Genomic DNA, 20,611 nt, shown 5'->3' with positions numbered 1-20,611 from the left:
AGAAGGAAACTGTTCTGCTTGCCGCTGTCCAACAAAAGGACAGTGGAAATTATTGCATTTGGGATTATCAGGAAGAACTTCAGCAGCCTGAAGAGTAGGCCAATCCTCGTGGCCTTACTCTACATTTCAATAACAAAAGGCAGTGGAATCTATACTTTCAAGTCTAGAGTTCGYTCAGAAATCACTTAGGAAGCAATAAAACCCCAAGAAAATGAGGCTCTGTACCCGTTTAAGGAATCATGAACAATATGTGCATGCCATCCAAACACACAAATGTCACCTAAGGTAATCCCAAAACAAGACAAGCATCACATTAAATTACACAAAGGKACAGAAGATGATCATTTAATATCTGAATGTGAAACTTGTGGCACCCTCTAGCTGAAGAATAATAGAAAATACATAAGAATGAGAGAAATCAYTGCACAAGCTAAGTAAATATTTACTAATAAAAACATAAGGCACTAAATCTTTATTGGGATTTCACTGAGTACGTGAAATTACCATATTACATAAACACTACATTCTTTTTAGAAGCTATTTAAATGAGGTATACACAGATCCTTCAGCAACARCTAAACAAAGCCCAGGGTTATTCTCTGAATTCTGAAGGGTAGTTTTTAAGTATTTCTCCTCCATCTGCTTACCTATCAGACAAACTAGAAATTCAGCACTCAAGTCCTCTGCTAAAAATAATTACAGCAACTGATTTACATTCCTCCAATGGCATTTTAACTAAAATTACTTAAATAAAATGGTACCTTTTTTCTAAAACACGGCTCCTTTTGTTTATTCAATAATTTTTTTCAATAATTTTTTTCCTCCCTGAAAAAAAAATTTCTTCTGTTCATTTAGATCTAGTACTGAACATCCAATATCATTCTGTTTATTTGTCTTAAGTTAGGATCTTATTTTAAACTCAAGAAACAAAACTACAATCTTTCTGGCTTCCAAGGGCTTACAAATAAGTTAAGTTTTAACTGCAATTCATTTAAAAACTATTGATGGCAGTGAGACAATCTTCTCAGATTTTTAAGTTAAGAATAAATGTTAAAATGGTCAAAGTTGACAAAATTGTTTYGTAAACTGAATAAAGTATATTTTGAAGTATATGTTGCCCTGCAATACTAATTTTAAAAGTCATCATTAATAGAATATCTTCAATTTACAGTAGCAGCAAATCAGTGTTTTAAATGCTTCCTGTGCAGTTACCATAAGAAGCCTCAAGCAATCTTTTCCTTATTTTAGGGGTGGGAAAAAAAAATCAAGCCTAAACATCCATTTTTACATATTAAAAATGCTAGCATTTATTTAACTGGTCCCTGTTCTGGTCCCTCTTCTGTTTATAAACTTTAAACTACAGGGTTTTTTTTATTATGCAAAGTTTAAAGCAGAAGAAATTTGAGGTCACRAAGRGGTCAGAACCAAAGATTCCTCTCTTATTTTCAAGACATCTCCTGCAAGACACCTAAGAAATGYCCCAATGCTGTCTCTTTATGGCATCTCATAAGAACTATCTAAGAATAACCAAATCCAAAGTAATTTAATTTAGGAAGTCTGGAAACATAGCAATTTAGGATATGCTTCACCTTCTATCTAACTAGCATTTGGCACTTCTGTGTTATTCTGCTGCACACATTTCCAAATTAGTMTCTTACTGCAAATAATCCTTAACAGACTATTTTTTTCCTATCTGTTAACTGTGTCATTTTGACTTACTTGAACTAAATTCATCTCTTGAAGATGCTTCATCCAAGATCTATGCACAGCTCTTGGGAGGAAGGAACCTGTGCCCATCTCTTTGGGTTTCTGCATTTTTAAAAGATCTCATCTTTTTTTTAATAAAGTGAGATGCAGCTTTTTCAACATTAACACTCAAACATTTTAACAGATTTTTTTGATAGCCTAAAATGAATCACCCGCATTTCAATTGAGATTTTTCTGAGTTGTAGAAAGCACAATGGTGGTAAAGTGCAAATATTTTTGAACATTACTTAAATTTTTTTAAATCCCTTACTTCTTCCAAAAGAGTGGTGTTTACAACAATAAGTATTGTTTCCTAGACTTACTCTCATGCCTATTTCATTAAGAGTTAATTTGCAGCATCACAAAAACTYCCTACTACAGCAGTAATCTAGCAGAATGTATTTCAGGACTTTTATGCCATGTTTATGTGGCATTCAAGAATGGCAAAATCCTAAATGCCAACAGAGAGGCACAGCCATCAAAAGGTAGAACATTGTTCCTCATCTGCAATGATCCAAAAATCACAGCATTCCCTGAAATAAAGAGCCAAGGATTATGACTGCTCACATCAGAGAAAAGGCTCTCAGGAGCACCCTGAAGTTTAGACTGAACCTGCATTTTTCTGGTGTAAATTAACACCACAGGATGCATTCAGAACAGCAGCTCGTGCTGCTCACAGTACCTATACTGAAGTAACACCAGTAAAATCTCCACTCCTCAGTCTTCCTCGAGGAGAAAAGCAAGCCTACCACTGTTTTAATCCACAGCACATTKGAGTTCAGCAGACACCTGGCTCTCTACTGTACAACTGCTCTGCARCTTCATGGCATTATCATATATTTCACTGTACATTTTCCTTGCTTTATGAATTTAGCAAAACATATTTTGGAGCGAGTGATGTGGATGGTTCAAAAAAAAGTAACTGCACCATTTAAGTGGAGGAGTTCTACTGCCACAACATGAATGATTACTGTATTCTCAAATGTAGCARTWTAATTTTCAGACCACACAMAAGCAAACTGCCTGATGTAACACTRCCTRTGTTCACAGCTTAGGAGTCTGTGTAAATTTTGTCACCAATGCCAAATTAACTGCCACTAAAAATCTTAAAGCATCTCTGTTGGCGAAGCTGTTTTTCAGGTAACAGAAGGCTAAAAATGAATATTATATGAAAATAAGTGATGTTGAATAAGTAACCAAGACTGTAGCTGAATGTCCAAACACAGACTAGGGGGTACACATGCTGCCTGTGTTCTCAGGATCAATGTGTACAGGTAACCCCTCAAAAGTAAAGAAGTTTTTCTTGCTTATGTCCTGACACTGAAGTGAAACCTTTCAGCTTTCCACTGTGCGCAGAGAACWCTTACAGCTGAATTTGCAGGAGCCCTTTTTCACACTCTGTACTGTTTTCCATCTACAAATTCCCTCCCTCAGTTGTGGGGCTGTTCACAGTGTTATGCTAAGTGCACTAAAATGGCTTTCTAGTCAGAAAAAGAAACTGAGTCGCTTGCCAGCTCTAGGCAGAGGGATGGCAGATGGCCTGGGGACCCACCGCTGCCACGGAGCGCCGAGTCYGAGCAGACTCATAGCTCCACCGCAGTTCTGGAAACCACAACATCTCCTTCACCCACAAGCAGCACAGGATGCATTTTTTGGACAAAGCACGTTTTTATCTCTGCAGAGGATAGGATCTTTTCCTCTCGCACTTGGAAGGCATTTCCCACAAAGTAAAGCCGTTTCCATTGAAAGGAAATCTGCAATGTGGCAGGTACGCATCACACCCTGTCACACCAAGGGGGCAGCTTAAACCTTTTAATGTCTTAAGCAGAACGCAACATCAAGCAGATGACATGTGCTATGAAATTAGAATAAATGTTAGTGCCCCTCCCTCAGGATGGTTGTGCACTCTTGCACTTTATGTAAAGCTGGGCCTTGGTGTAATCATCATTAATAGTCRACCYYTTCATGCAATGGGATCCCTTCACCRTAAGTATTTTGCGGTCAAGATCAAGAGTCAAATGCAGAAAAGCCCAGTGAGACTCAAAAAATACCYGGGAGTGGCTTCAGGTCCCCAAAATGGCTGTCAGAAATGTAAGCAAGCCTGAAAATACCATGTGGTACCATTCTTGGTCACAAGGTACTTCTATGAGTTAAAAAAAGAACGTGACCTGAGGGATTTATTCTGTGTGTTCTGGGTTTTTTTGAGAGGTGGGGAAGAACCCATCCCCAAAATCAATGAAACACTCTTCTTCARCAGGCTTTAAATCAGGCCTAAATTGCCCAAAGTGTAAATATTATAAATAAAAAGGCACAAAACTGTAAAAGATACAAGACTGACTAACTACCAAATTGGTAAAAATAAARTTAGATGTCTATTAAAAGTTTACTATACAATAATTATAGGAGGATATAATGCCTTTTCCAGACACTCTGATAATAAACATTTACTTCCTTTGTGCAACCTGCTTCCTAGCAGGTGTGGGAAAAATGCCAGTTTACATGGTGACAGCATCATCCACCATAATCAACTCCATTAAATCAGTTATTTGTAAAATCTGCTGCAGTATTTTAAATAATTCATCCAGCAAACATTAGTTCAGCAACTTAATATTGCAGTTTTCCTTTAAATGTTCTTGCCCTATGTAAGATGCTATTTTTCTCAAAAAGAAAAAAAACTTCTAGAACAACAGGCAAAAAAGGCATGTAAACCAGTAAAAGTTGGCAAGCCAAAAAGTTTATTTTTATGTATTTTTATTTTTATGGATTTTATTTTTGATTGCCATATGAAGACTGCCATATGATGATGGTTCTGTGGTATAATAYGCTGCAAGAATAATTCACACAAAATCCTGTCCACAGCACTTGGGCTAATAAAATAACAAAGAGTCAGCAGACAAACTTGAAGAATTCAACTTTCTTTTGCTAATAAAATGACACTAATAAAATGACAAGAAGGCCCCTGTAATTTGCTGCCTCCCATCTTAACACAGATGTGTCCAAAAGTTTAAAGTGTAGAAATTATTGATCCTTACAACATAGGAAAACTGTAAGAGCTTTGTCTAATATGTTGAAAATTTAGGTGTGAATATAGCTTGGGCACCTGTATAATCATATTTGTATCCTAAAATAGGTGACCAGCTGCAATCTGAAAGAACTTAGAGTAAGGCTAAGCAGGTTTGTCATGCACTGACATGTTGAGCTGAAAGCACAGAAAAAGTGCAGTAATGGCCAGGGCCTCACTGTTACACAGGCARGACGTGTGCCGTGCCATTTCTAACACAGCTGCCAAGCTGTGGGCTTTATATATTAAAGCAAAGCTGGCCACTTATCTTAAGAATCAGATTATCACCATCTAAGGGGATTTGACAGCTCTGACATGAGTTCATATAGGCTTACAAAGATCTGAAAAATCCAGAATTCAAAGGTAGTCCTTCCTCCCATTTACCATTTCTATGCTTTGTTGGTGTGCAAAAGTGCACAGGAACCTCAGAACAGATTTTTAAAATTTGCCGCCTAAAATAACGTCTTGTTATTACACTGCAGTCTTCAAATTTACACAGAGCTGCAGTTCTCCTGGGTTTTTCTCAAGTGTCACTCATCTAACTTAGCATGACAGCTGAGAAACGATGTCAGGCGTGTTACAGTTCAGTTTAAAAAACATCCTCTACCTGGTATCTCTGCAGTGATTGTCTTGCTGCTCCCTGAAACCTCTTCGTCGTCGTCTGATGAGCTCGTGCTGGAGTCACAGGTCAGGTCACTGTCGCTGGTACTGCTGTCCTGCAGCAGGTTGTACTTCTTACGAGCAGCTGCCTCCCGCTTCTGCCTCAGCAGCCGGATCCTCTCTTTGTGCTTTTGGCTCCGGTGACCCTTTACCTTGGTAACTCTGCCGTTCTGCTTATCGCTAGACTGTCGGTTCTTCTTGGCAGCCATTGTTGAAGTTTCACTTTCAGACCTTGATCTCCTGGATTTCCTGCCGACCGCAGCCCCGGATACCGCAGAAGGGTCTCCCTCCGTGGTGGCTTCAGCTTGGCAGGGCTCGTTCTCCTCTGCGGAAGACAATGTGTCTGAGTCAGCCAAATGCCCACTGGAGGAAGGAGAAAGCATGCAGTGGTTAGAAGAGTCACTCTCATAAACTCGGCCACCCGCTGGCTTGTCACTCTCTGTAGATGCCAGCTGGGACTCCGAGGAGTCCCGCCGCAGTTCCATCAGCAAGCAAGGCATGGAAGAGAGCACTGCAGAGTCTGCTGCAGTGGCCACGCTGTCCTTCTGAGTTTGTGTCTCAAGTTCTATAGGTCCATCTTCATCAGCAGCAGTCTCTTGCTTTTCAGAAGTCTTTGGTGGAACTTCTGAATCAACAAGTTCTTCTGCTTTTCCTGCTGCCTCCATCTTCATTGCAGAGCAGGATCCTTCTAGACTCAAAGCATTGAGCACGTTGTCTGGGAGGCTGGCTGAGCTACACGTGGTCTCCAGCAATGCAGCAGCCTGCACAGGAACACAACAGTAGGAAAAAATTATACAAGAAACTCAGCCCTCCTCTTCACAGCGTTACYGTAAACAACTCACTGCTTCTGGTTACAGACAGTATGGGTTCATAGAAGCCCAGAGTTGTTTGGGTTGCAAGGTACCTCCAAACTCATCAGGTTTCAACTTTCTGACACAGGTAGGGACACCTCCCACTGTCCCAGGCTGCTCCCAGCCCCAATGTCCAGCCTGGCCTTGGACACTGCCAGGGATCCAGGGGCAGCCACAGCTGCTCTGGGCACCCTGTGCCAGGGCCTCCCCACCTTCCCAGCCAGAAATTCCTTCCCAATATCCCATCCATCCCTCCCCTCTGGCACTGCCAAGCCATTCCCCTTTATCCTGTCACTCCAAGGGCCGTGTCAGAGTTCTTGTCCAGCCCTCCTGAAGCCYCTCTGGGCAGTGGCAAGGGCTCTGAAGTTTCTCTGGARCCTTTTCTTCTCCAGTTGAACACCCATAGCTCTCCCAGCCTTGTCTCCACAGGAGAGTGTTCAGCATTGYGCTGAACARTAACTTTCTTATCTTTTTCTTAGTGAACTCATCCTGTTACACCAAATTATTCCTTCACACTCACAAAAAATGGTACTAGAGTCACATTAAATGGGGTTCCCAGTGGAACCATTCTGCAAGGCAACCCTACATACCAAAGACTTGTTTAATAAAGAAGTGCTGTGAAGTGCTACTGAAGTGTCAGAGGCAGGGCTACAGGCTCAGGCTTCAGAGGCTTTAGGGGCGTGCAACACAGATTGCTCTCACCAGAAAACCACCATGCTGGTGAGTCACGTAAAGATGTTTTAGGAATATCTAATACACCATTCAGGAAGTCCTTGAGTGTCTCCCAAGTCCTCGTTATATGAGAACCTCAAGGCTGACCTAGTTTCTCTCAAATCTGCCAGGAAAGAAGCATTAAATAGTAGGGGCTGCAAGCAAGAAATATTATCCACCCACACCAGAATCCTACACTTTACTTCAAGTTATAATTAAATAAACTGCATTGCTTTAGTCCAAATACAAAGACCAAGTTATCTGATTGATAACTTGCACATTATCTACCCAAAAGTATCTGAAGCAACTTTAAGGAAATTTTGTCAGAGAGATCAATAGTTACCATTCTGTCTTCATTATTCACACTTCGCCTTTCACCTWAATTTTCACTTGGAATTCAACACAGAATAAAGATCTTTCAATTACCACATTCSCTTACAGATAATGTATGGAACAAATTCTCTACAGGTTCAGAAGTACAGTAAATGATAAATTTGTGACACATCAAGAAACAAAATGTAGGCAAGAAAAAGCAGCAGTGAGATCTTATCTAAAAACATGCATTTCTGCAGAGAAGGCCAATCAGCACTGGAGCTGCCTGAGGAAGCATGGATGGTTCAGAGAGATATTTCTGTACCCTGAGAATCCTTCTTCAGCTTCCTGATCCATCCCAAGCTGCCTATAAGCATGTAATTTTACATGTGTATGTAATACACAATATAAGGGTACTTCCCTACTTCTGAAAGGTGCTGTGCAAAGCTGAGTGTCATCCTGTGTGTCCTAGTCCACCTTGAAATTTCATTTTTGGAGAATACTAAATAGAGTTCATGCTTCCTTCAGGCTAATGAATGAAGTGGTGCATGGTGCAAGGAAATTATGAAAATACTTATGGGAGAGAAATACCAGCTAAAGAAAGAAAGTCTGCTTAATATCAGACCTCATAAGAAAGGTGGAGATGACAAGACCAGGTCTGCTAAACATGAGGAACAAACCCCCATAAACAATAAATGCAGCACTTTCCTTCCAGAAAACAGAATTAAACGCATACTGTAAAACTGAGGAACACATATGTCAGGGAAAAATATTTGTGAATACTTGCACTGAATAAACCTCTCTTGAAAGCAACYTCAAAGAAGAATTTCTGGAGACAGTAATGTAATGTAAGCAGTAAATATCATGTAGGAACAATTTATTTCCAAGACTACAGCAGAGCACCAACAAACCCAAATGATGAAGACACACATTCTGAGACTTAAATGCATGTCAATACTGTAATAAAATTAATATTCCTATGTAATTCACTCACAAACCTGTACTATCAAATACGGCAAGGTAAGTAAAACACATATTTGATAATGGAACAAGGGGAATTTGTATTGTACCTGCTAGTGCAGCTCCAAACCTTCTTCTGGCCATGTACTCTAAAACAAAAAGTATCTTCTCCTAGAGTTTTGAAATGTACACACGGGGAAAAAAATTGATTGCTCAGACACAAGCCAAAAGTGTATTCTCCACCCAAATGAAAATATACTTAAATATTCATACTAATAACTGTAGAACAGCTTCTGCACTGTTCAGCTCTTTAGCCTGGGGAGCACGAGGAGCAGAGCTTGACAGGAAGCTAAAGGGCAGCCAAAAGACTTTTTTCCACAAATGTCCTACTTGGAAAAATCATTTACCTCATAGCTCTCAAAGGTGCTGTAACAACACCTGCACTTGCCTTTCCATCTCTTCAGAATATCAACCAGAAAAAAAATGTTTCATCTGCACATTGCCACCTTGCTAACAGCCCAGTTGCAATACTTTATACGATTTTTTTAATATAAAGTGGGATCTTCAACTACTCCAACCACTGATTTGATCCCTCACACAGCAATTTTCAGTGAGTTGGTAGCAGAAGTAATACAAATTTGTAGCAGAAGTAATACAAATTTCACAATACTGAGATGTGTTTCTGTGCACATAGAAAAGAAATATATATATTCTTGTAAGATTTGTACTGTTCAGGTCCTTTGAACTGGCTATTTAGACATCACCAATTCCATTATTARTATATATATAAAGAAGAAGAATTTCTGGATCTTTGAGCTTTGCCTTTCTCTCAGTGGGAGAAAACCCACCTACCATGACTCAAACAAACTTTGCTGCAGGGAAGAACAGAGTTTAACAGAAAATATCTATGCCAAGGCAAGCCTTGTCTCAAAGAAAGAAAAAATTGYCCTTACTTAGTACTAACTGAAATTTGTACAGAACAGCAAGAAGAGACTTAATTGAAAAATTCCCATTCCTTTCTTACCATTCAGCTTACCAGTACTAGAAAAGGAAATCTCAAGGTGGTGCTAGAGAAAGACCGTTTTTTACTGAAATGAGAACACAGCACTGAAAAATAAGTTGTGATGCTTACAGACACAGATGGATACTGAATTAGATGTTGATCAGAAAYGGCATTCTCCTTTTACTGATGAACAGATACTGGACTGATGATTTTAAAAGGCAATTCTATAATAACTTCTGTGCTGGATTTTTCTAACAGAAAATACATTATTTTCCAAGGTACACACAGAACACACAAGTGTGTAGAAACAATTAAATTATCTAACTTTCCACTACCTCGGAAATATTTTCAAACCATGGATTTATTTGTAAAGACACACAATTTGTGCACTAGGGAATCAACACTTCAGGGAAGAAATCCAGAAGGATTTTGAAGGTCAGATTTACATACAAAGCCCAAACTCTCTAACAGTTTGCTGCCACTAACAATGACGGTTTTGTACCCTATTGTTTTCCCACCTAATTGTGACTACACCATCATATTCCCTCCTTTGTACAAAACTGTTTCACCCCTCTTTGGGTAGATTCCTTTCAATAAGTCAGCAAAAACCAAAATGAGAAAGTAAGTGAAATTTTCTGCCAGAGCTGGCAGGAAGGAGGGAAGGGAGAGCAAGCACTAATCATCCCCATATTAAACACAAACAAATCTGATTAAAAGCTGTCTGCTGTTTTGTCTCATCACACCTTGAACTCACAGGTTCTGCCTGGACACAAGAGAGAGTACTGAGTGCTCTTCACACAACACTGTTTGCTCTGGGAAGAGATTTTTGTAGATAAAAACATGATGAAGAGCAAAATAACTCAGAGGTGATAGCTTCCTAAAGAACAATTTTCATGTAATATATACTACTGCACAAAGATTTATACCAAAGATGGGAGAYTTCCCATAGCAGAGACTCAGGCATCAGATAATAAAGATAAATAATTTARCAGTGTTAGAGCAGCAGACCAGCTCTGTCACTGGAGAGGGACCCTGAACAAAAAAAATCCCCAGGGAATTATGTAACTTAGGCATCCACCCCTCACGCACCTTGCCTGCACCTCTTGGCTCAGCGCTGATTTTTCGTTTGTGGTCTTCTAGCACCTCATGGGGTCCTTTCTCCGTGCCCAGGCAGACAGGCTATTCAACTCTCATGGAGTTGCAGCTTCTGCTGGTGGTTGCTGCCTCCTGATCTTCTGGTTTGAGCTCCTGGTGCCTCTGCCTGCTGGCAGAACACAGGAAACTAAAAAAGCCCTTGCTTAGGTAAACAGTACTCAGCAGCAACTAAAATAYCTGTTTGTTATCAATGTCCTTCTCACACTACAGGAGGATTACTACGGAAATGAATTCTRTTACAGAAACAAACATTTCCAGCTGTAAGTTCACAGCTCAAGGTTRAAGGCTTCACCAAATCCAGCTCCTCTGGCAAAGCAAACAACATACTAAATCACATACCATATATTAACTAGAATGTTACTCATTCTACTTACAGCTTAGTTATTTAARCTGAACAAGGAATGTTTCTCAACAGCCAGAAATACTTAATAAGCACCATGACACCCTAACCTTAATTGCACATTGTCATTTTAGCCATCATTGAGCTGACTAATAATAAAGAATACCCAGCTTGTATGAAACAAACCACCTCTTCTTTTTCTGAACCTATGGACATGACAGTCTTACGTTGGAGGTACTGTTTTATTCACAGCAGCTTGCTGGAAAAAAATCACTTTAGTTTATTGCTAACACATTTCCTCTTAATCACAGTCCAACAGACCACTTCTTTTCCCTGCTAATGGTCATATCACCTTCTTATACCAATTCTAGCAATTGTTGAAWTGAAAAAAATTATCTAGCAAAACCCTGTCTCTTAATGCCCTTTCAGTTAGTGCTGAAAGAAAACAATTTGAACAATCCACCTCCTCTCATCACTTGCAATTCAACTGGAAGCTGTAATGTAAAAAAACCAGAGAAGCTCTACCAATATTATTGCAGCAAATAACATCATATGCATTCTTTAGGCTTTTCTGACTATATAAATGAAAAATTAAACTTCAGGGCTACATAAAAGTTATTTGTTCAGAGTACACAGTTAGTTAGAGATTCTTCCAGGTCCTTCCAACCCTACAGTTACAGTGTCAACAAAGTCAGTTATTTTCATCTAAAGCTGAGTATGTTTTGGTATTTATAAGGAACATTGTAAGGCTCCTTTTTACACAGRCAATTATTTCCACCTCCAGTGGATTACATTATCTCACATTTACCCAACAGAGATGGAATAAATCAGAGGTGTGAGAGAGGTAATGCAAACATGTGAAACAGAGGCTAATAAAATTATGTAAAACAGCTGACTATTTTTAAAAATGTAAACACAAACAAGCTCATCAAGAATTCTGACTCGAACACTTGATATACTGTGTGTCTGAAGTGGGTTGTCTGGGAAAGGACAGAAGCAGCACACAGCCGGGGTACTGAAGAGATGACTGTAATTCACATGTCTGCCTCATAAAACAGGATAAACATCTGGCAAAAAACAAAGTTAGGCTGTCTTCTGACAAATGGATGTGTAACTCTGAAGATGTGAAATGCTAATGAACCTGTCCACTTCCAAAATTTCACCAAAAACCTTTGCAGGCACACCTGTATGATGATCATGTGGTTTTTTTTTGTTCTTGAATCACCTTCTTTTCCATTGAAAATAGACATGAATAATTCAGTGAAGTCACCATGACATTTTAGTACAAAAAACACATAGAAATATCAGAGCATCACAGAATGGCTTACGTTGGAAAGGACCTTAGAGATGATCCAGTTCCCTGCCAAGGGCAAGGACACCTTCCACTAGATCAGGCTGTTCCAAGCCCCYTCCAGCCTTGCCTTGGACACTTCCTGGGATGGAGCATCCTGTGCCAGGGTCTCATCACCCTMACAGCCAAGAATTTCTTCCTAATACCTCATCTAAACCTACTCTCTCTCAGTTTAAAGCCATTACCTTAAGTCAGAAAACAGAACATCTAATTAACTAAAAATTAATCAGTCCAGATAAACAGACCTCTATCAGGAAAGACTAATCTGCATCCAGACAAAGGCAGAAATACCAATATTGTCTGGACTTTACAGCTTGTTCAGCTCCTCCCGAAGACACCATACACTCCTTTTTATTTCCTTTTAAGYGTCACACAAACTCATGCACTTAAAACAACAGAAGTGAGACCAGCACTCAGTCAATTTAACCCAGGACAGTTGACTCAGCTCTGTGTGGACGTGTGTGCACGATGCTTTACAGCAGATTTTTTATAACACAGAGCCGCCCCCACAGGGATACTGTGTAATTTATATAGCGTTCCTTTGAAAATGCTGCCCTAAAGCTGACTCACTGGCATGCGATTCTACCTAAGGCAGATTTCTGGGAGTGGAGCTGGCTCTTTATCAGATGATTCACAAATCAGGCCTGGTAGCAACCCCAAAGAATACGACCCTTGCAACCCGACATGGTAAGAGAATTGCAGTGCAAAACAAAAGAAGAAAGGATTAAACTAATGCTGTGTTTCAACTGGTTTTGCATAAATAAATGGAGATTAAAAATAGCCTGCTCCTAATGAGTGCTCAACAGGCTGCATATATAAATTACCCAAGACTGAATATAAATTACAAGTGTATATGTTAATACAAAGCTTTGTGGAGCATCCTTTGCGATCTTGAAAAGCAGCATTTTCTTACCCTACATAAAAAGCAAGACTGCACATTTAAATACAGGTTTTTGCATTGTAATGCTTAATGCACATATTCTGCCTCTTTCAAAGGAAAGGCAAGTACCAGCTAAGGTTTATTTCACAAGTCTGCACAGAAGCTTCTATAAACATTCACTAGCTGCACTYAGAACCCCACAATAAAAATAAAAAAATCACAGTCCTTGCACACAGATAAAAGCACACAGGGTTGGCTGCACTTAACCTTCTAAAAATCTTCTTTCTTCCTCATAATGAAACCATTTTTCTCAAGGGCACAACAATTTAAAGTCTACAAAGCTGTCTACTCTAAAAATTAGAGGGGCCTATCTTTATTACTATCTGTTCCTAAAAATTTAAGTGACTCACTTTTAAATCTTTTCTTTCAACAAAACAAGTGGCAGAAATCAACACTACAAAAGTTTGTTTTTCTCTCTATTAGCTTGCAGGAGATCACCCTACAGAGGATTGTCACATGGATGGACCATCTTTATCTAAGACTCTGAAGTTGAACAAATTTTCCCACTCCACCCATCCATTTCTGTTTCTCGAACAAAATGTGTTCTTTGCTTTCCCATTCCCTATTAACAGTTCTTTTCAAGAAAATTGCTGTATTTTTCCACCATGGTCTAAGCAATACTCACACAAAAGCCACATTTTAAATTGCTTGAGCACAACATAACAAATCAATCCTCATTTTTCAGAGCAGAGGTTAAGAACATTTACCTGAGATATCCTGAAAGTAATTAGTATCTTGTTATTTGTCAACAGCTCCAACAGGTAAATCAGGAATATTGAAGTGTAACTCCAAAGTAGTGAATCCATCTCAGCAGTGCCATATTCGCAGAGTCATAAAGGTTGGAAAATACCTCCAAAATTATCAAGTTCCAACCTTCAACCCAGCATCACCTCCATGTTCACGACTAAACAATGTCCTCAAGTACCATATTCCACAGCGATTTTCCAGCACCTCCACATCTCCCACAGCTATGCAAGAGCTCAAGGCATTGAACTAGACTTGCTGAGGGTTTATGACAGCCAGTTAACAAAGATGARTTATGAGATACTAAGTAACCAGACAGTTCATAAATATTTTATGATCAGACCTTTTTACACCATCTTCGCCATGGGAAACAAAAAAAACCTACCCTAAGGTATTTTAAAGTTTCAAATGCATTAATTCAACGCCAACGGATGTCTTTGCCATAAGGTAAGATACCTATTACATGGTCTAAGCATCTAGGAATTTGGACACATCCAAATTCTACAGAAGAGCTGAAAAGGAGCAGCAAGCCCAACAARCACTGATTTCAAATCATTTCCTCATCCACACAGCCACTCATATTATTCAATTGCTTCTTTAATTATTAAGCTACTAGTATCAAATCTAAATACTGCAATACAGATTGGAAGGAGGTATACCACTGAAAAAATAAATGGTATCAGTCGACTAAAGGCAAAGTTATGTGGCATTCAAATTACGAAATTTTACAGTAAGATACCARCTGGGCTGCTCTTGACATCAAACTCTTGACCTGTTTTTGACCAGTAACAAGAGGTGCCAATTGATTTCAGCATCCACCAGATTGCCAACAATCAACAGCACAATCTTTAGGTGCCCACAGTACTCCTGAAAGGGACAGGACTCCTGTCACAGGTCTCCGTATGAAGCGAACACAGGTTGGTTCTACAAATGAGTAGAACCCACTGGGTTTTTTATATTTAAAAATCTTGGGTATTTAAAAAGAGAAGAAYTGACTGGGTCAAAAGCCATTCACATGTTCGTTAATGAAAGTGCCTCTAACACGGGCTTTGCTATCAGACGCTTCCTACAGAATTCCAGCTGGCAGATGAGAAGAAATTTGAGCTCTACTTCAAGAGAACAACAGACAGACTAGAAAGCAGACATTTCTTTCCCACAACACACAAAAGACTTTGCATGTGTTTGACTGCAGACATTAAATAACGGTATCTAAGAGAATGCCAAGCTACTCGCTACGAAAAGAGAAAATGACAATTTAAAGACAGTTTCCAGCAGTACCATGCAAGTACTGACAAGAGTTAAAAAAATTGAAAGCCAGAACCACTAACCCCTTCTTTCCCCCATCCCAAAACAAAAAYCAAACCAAAAGAGCCTTAAAATGCATATTTTACCCAAAACTACTTTTTAGATTATTATTCCTGCTTAAGAAAAAGTGGTTCAGCCGGCAGAACTTTCATAAGAATAAAACTAATGGATAGCAACGGGAGACATAAACTACATAAACATTTCTCCCAGTAAAAGGGGAGATGGAAAAAAAAAGCCCAAAGAGCATGAAGCTGGAGTATCAATTCAACCTCATGCCATTAATTCAACACAGCCTTATTGCTGCTGGAGCTTGGAGAATTCCATACAGACAAATAATGAAATATATCACAGGTGTTAAACAGTAAAAAAGCATTTTGATCTTGTAAAGCAAATAAGGAAATTCATGTGTCTGCTATCAAACTCACTTTAAGTTGASGTGAGGTTTACAACTAATTATTGAGGGCTTATGAAGCTAAGACATATTGGCAAGAYATTAAATTAATTTCCCTAGCTTAGTTTTATGGCATTCAACAATTCCCAGATTTTCTAATTATAGTGAGTGGATCCAAAGCCTGTGAATTGCATTTAAGATGACTTATTAACAACAGTACATGCAACCATGAAAAACAAAACTTCACCTTAAAGGCTATCAATAGGTGYTACCTCCTCTGGAGAAACCATAGTTACTGGTAGCACAAATTGTATTTATCAATAATGGGCTCACAGGCACCACTGCCCACAAGACAATTCCTTCCCWCAACGGCAACTTCATTTCCAAAAGACCTCTAACCAAACACAATGAGGCTCCAGACTACCTGCATTTCACCCAACTTACTTCATTAGGAGACAGCCTTTAAATCATTGCATTTCCAACCACAAAGACACAGAAATAGTAGACAGCTTCCCTGATCTATTCTTTACCAACATTTTTCCCTGAACTGCCAGATTACTTAGAAACATCTTTCTGGCAACATTTGGCATTCCAAAAGAAGATGAATCAGGGCAGTGAGCTGAGGAGCCAGAAWTACCAGCTGATGAGAAAGCCAAAGTACAAGAGAACAGCACTGGCTCAACCTCACCTTGCCATCATGATAAGCTGATTCTTTTTTGCTTCAAATGTCTGACAGTACTGGTGGAGCACTTGTCTCAYACCGGTACCACAGAAATGCAGTATTCACACTGGAAAACAAATTACTGAAATGCAATTGTTTCATCATGCAGACAACTGGTATTACAAAGTCTGGCTTTTAGTTTTTCCCAGCTCTGCTACTGTGAGTCACTTGGCCTCTACCCATGCTGGATGAATGGAAGTGAAATCTGCYTTCTCTAAAATAAGGTGTGAAATGCCAGCGATCAAGCATCATGAAACAGGACACTAGAGCAGAAACGTAGCAAGAGGAACACTTACTCAATCTATGTCTGGCTCTTCCTGATCATTTTCATGAATTTTGAAGTACCAAAAAGCAGAAGAATATCCTGCAGAACACTGCAGAATCCTCACTATAGTGTCAGATCCATGATCAACACAGACTGAAACAAAAATGCTAGCTTGAAGGAGTCTTTAAATACTTGCCTTTGATTAGAAAGTGACCACCTGTGCCATTTATGATTCAAAAGCTGTCAGATTGAGTACTAACAGCTTCTAAGCTGTGTTCTTGGAGACCAAATATCACAAGGAATAGTAAGGCTGAAGCCCATATGCTATTCTGCTACTTTTATCAATTTCTGAGCATTGGAAAGGCAGACTATGTGGYCAAATGGATACCAAATCCTTGAATTCCTCCTTAAATAAAAAGGGRTATTAGGTGGGATCATTCTGAACCTAAATCTGACACACCTCATGAGCAAGTKACTTGACCTTCCTGAGCAGTCAGTAATGCATCGGACACGGCGTCACTGCAACACCTGTGCCGCGGAGCCGCATCTCATTTCCAGCCCTAAATGAGTAATAATCCATGTGTGCCCCAGCTGCAGGGAGCCCGCCACATCCACGGAGAAACTGCTGCAGGCCCCATTCACGCTGGTCAGACACGGGCACAGGAAACGGGCAAAGACACATTTACATTCGAACCGTTAAACAGTAACACTGGGTAAGTGACAAGGTACCAGTCACTCAGTTTAGTTCAGAGAGGTTCTACATCAGAGAAAGCAACAGCAGTGGCTACCATTTACACTACATGCACATTTTGATTTATGACCCCTTTCACCCAGTTCTCTTTTGGCTCAAAATTGCACATTTGTGGATGCTGCATTCTAAACTTCCACTTGCAGACTCAGAATTGCATTATGCATTAAAAATCTGGAACAAAGATGTGACAGAAAGTATGATTTTTGTGGTGATTTGTGTTGTCCAACTTCCCTGCAATAATATCTGCTGCCACAGATTCCAGTACTGCAAATTTGGCTGCTCCTGAGTTACAATGGTAAAGTTAAAGGCAGAACTCCCATTCATGTGTTGAATATTTATTTTGGTTCTGGAAAACCAAAAGTTGTTTCCTTTCCACATAAGGTCATCACAGAGCATTGTCACACACTGCAACCACACTTTATCTCAGTGCTCTTTCCCAGCATTAAGCCTGTCCGCCTCTCCCAGTGCTGCTTCATCTTCAGTTCCCAGTCACTACCAGTGATACTCAAGCCAGCAAAGATATTCAAGTTTTAGCAATGCTTTTCCAGAGTGTGAGTTACACACTGGCAATTATGGTGTTTAAATCTTTTACTTTGATCTAGTAAATGTGTCATTAAATCTGCTGCTCAGTTTTTGTCAGTGTCTGCAGTTTTTTAAGCCATTCAGTCAACTGCAGATAAAAACACAGAAGCTGAGMTTGACCATAGACCCAATTCTGTCAAAAAGTACCATCAACACAACAACTTTGAAATGTTATAGACAATCATGYGCAAGTTGCTTGAAACTATTTACTCATTTGAAATACTTTCCAAAGCTTTCATATCACTRGATAATTGGTGGTATTTTGGTCAGAGGGTAACCAGAGAGCTGGATCACTCAGTGTGCAGCCCCTTCACAGCGTGGTACGCCAAGACCCCCCATCTCATTAACAGATGTTTCAGTGAGATGTTGATATACAGGCAGGTCAAAGATGGCACATACATCCTTGGCGGTACAGGGAGTTGATGTGATAATATCCAAGAGAAAGGGAAGAAAGTGAACAGAATCCAGACAAAGAATCCTGCATTTTAAAGGTAAATATACAGCAAGGAGATGGGGGTCAGGACAGCAAAGGCAATTATTTCTTGTAGCTCTGATTGAGTTACACCAACTTATCTCCCTAATGTTTGATGTTCAAATCCCTTCACGATAACCYATATTTACTCTTTGTTCATTCAACCTTAACTTACCCCATTAATCTAATCCCACCCCCTTCACAGCGCCCATTTGTCAAAGGCACTCAAACATCCTTCCTACCGCCTCTTTGTCAGATAGAGCAGGGCAATGTTTTCTGTGTGCTGTGACCGTTCTCAACCGCCTCGTGGGTGGCTTCAGGTTCCTTCCCRTTTCCCCTCCCTCCACAGAACCCAGTTCAAGGCGTGCACTCCTGGTKTGTGCTCTGTAACTCCCTCCAAGCAAGCAGGCTGCTGCACCAGCTGAGCACAGGCAGAAATGCTCAGGCTGCACTGTCACACACACACTCCTGGATGTGGAAGGCCACAGCCCTCCCTCTCCCTAACTTCTCAGGCTCCTCTCTCTGCACCTCTTCACGATGCCAGCCAGCAACTGGGCTGGAGAGCAAACAGAAATAGTTGACACAACGCAATTACAAAATTCAAGTGTTTCAAAATGAGCCAGAACTGCTATCCTCATGTGCTCAAGCAGCTGCCCAGACTCACGTACCACCTTCCATCACCCGCTGTGTCCCTCCCCTGGGTTCCCCTGACAAAACACCACTGTCTCTGGTAAGCCAGAACACAGAAAACTCTGTGTTATTGGCTTTCAGTAGCCACATAACCACCCCTTTGGACCTTCTTTGGACAGTGCCAGGCTCCTCTAGATGACTAGAATTGAGAAATACTCAGAGAATGACTCTTAAGAATGACTGCTGTTGGACAGATGAGTTCTCTGCATTTCATCACACTGCTTTGCTGTCACATATTTATATACATATAAATTACATCTATATCATCATCTATATTTATATACATATATTTATTTATATATGTGTGCGCATAGGGAGATGTCTGGGCTTAGCAAACACACGACGAGCAACTTGCTGCTCTCCTGAGAGTTTGTTACAAACCTAATTCCTCCGCAGAAGCCACGTTTCCCTCCTCCAGGACAGCAGAGAAAGCTGCGCTGCCCCTGACTGCCTGACTTCCAGCTCTTGTACCACAGGAACAGCAATTACAGGTGGGAACTAGGGCAGGAGAACCACACGGTGGGGAGCTCTGAAGAGCACCACGCTCAGTTTCCACCTCAAGGTCAAACATCATTTTTAATAGACTTGAGTAACATAGCAGGCTTTAGGAGAAACATTTTAAATGTAGCATTTATTTGCTGCTCCAAGGGGAGAGGCAGGACTGTTAGCACTTAAATTTTTAGCTTGAAAAGAGGAAATAGGCTAGCCCTYGCCTGTAAGTGAGACTATTATTTGGTCTGATGCCTGACAAGTACCAGAGACGACTTAAAACCAAATTGAATCTCTGGGAGCGGGAATTAAAAGAAATTTTACACTTTTAAAGAGATGCTCAAGGGTTTAAAGATTTACTTTCTCATTCATTTGTAAAAGCTAGAATTACTTGTCAGGGGGAAAAAATTAAAACAGGACTGACTTATCTCATCTTGACACCCAAGTTTTTTCCCCGCTTTTGAAGTTTTGTTAGGTACTTTGCACTGGTTTAAAGTGCACAACTAGTTACAACTACGACTTTGTTTAATGAGATTYTTGCAGTTACAGTTTCACCAGGGTACCCACAAACTTTAAGACAAGTTGTGAAGTTCCACTGGTAACAAACTAAGACATAAATATACTTTGATGCTACTTAAGAAAGGTGGCAACAATGCAAACCTAAAAAAACCAAAACAACCCAAGTCTTTTAGAAAGGGGCCTTTTAAGTAGTAGTCCAAAAACCTCCAGGCAAAGAAAGTTACAGTACTGGAACTGGGGAAATAGTTAAAATATTACAAGTCTGCTCAGGCTACCTTTCTTCGTTTTTAAAAAGGAACAAGTAGCACAGTTAAGTTTTATATTCCCTTCGGATGGCTGTGTGGCTCGGAGCCACATCTGCAACCCATTAGCTGTCAAGAGCTCAAGGGAAACCCGGGCTAGATACCCAACGAACAACTTGAGCGTTCTCCCCACACAAAACTCACTTTCCCACCAGCGGAACACATCATCCAAGATAAACAAAGACGCGAAGAAACCCCCAGAGAAGCATACAACTGCAGCACATAAACCCCTCGCTTTTACAACGGGTACCCTCCAACAGCTCGCACGACTTCAAAAGTCGTTGCGGAGG

General features: G+C 40.1%; 1 protein-coding gene across 3 annotated transcripts in view; it reads right to left on the bottom strand.

Annotated features, from left to right (window-relative positions):
* The window catches only part of ARK2N (arkadia (RNF111) N-terminal like PKA signaling regulator 2N), a 45,031-nt gene that overhangs the window by 23,836 nt on the left and 584 nt on the right, over positions 1-20,611 (bottom strand). Inside the window, exons 1-2 of one of the 3 annotated variants that reach the window (XM_057367796.1) lie at positions 10,394-10,471; positions 5,415-6,228 (exon numbers count right to left, since the gene is read on the bottom strand). In XM_057367796.1, the coding sequence (XP_057223779.1) occupies positions 5,415-6,138 (724 nt within the window). In that variant the 5' untranslated portion in view covers positions 6,139-6,228; positions 10,394-10,471. Of the gene's footprint in view, positions 1-5,414; positions 6,229-10,393; positions 10,472-20,611 lie in introns of those variants that run through there. The other 2 variants (XM_057367795.1, XM_057367794.1) reach the window with 2 other exon arrangements.

This window comes from Malurus melanocephalus, unplaced genomic scaffold, assembly GCF_030028575.1.
Source record: "Malurus melanocephalus ecotype Western Australia unplaced genomic scaffold, MMel_1.1 scaffold_85, whole genome shotgun sequence".
Lineage (NCBI taxonomy): Eukaryota > Metazoa > Chordata > Aves > Passeriformes > Maluridae > Malurus > Malurus melanocephalus.
This window is presented reverse-complemented; position numbering and strand designations above follow the sequence as displayed.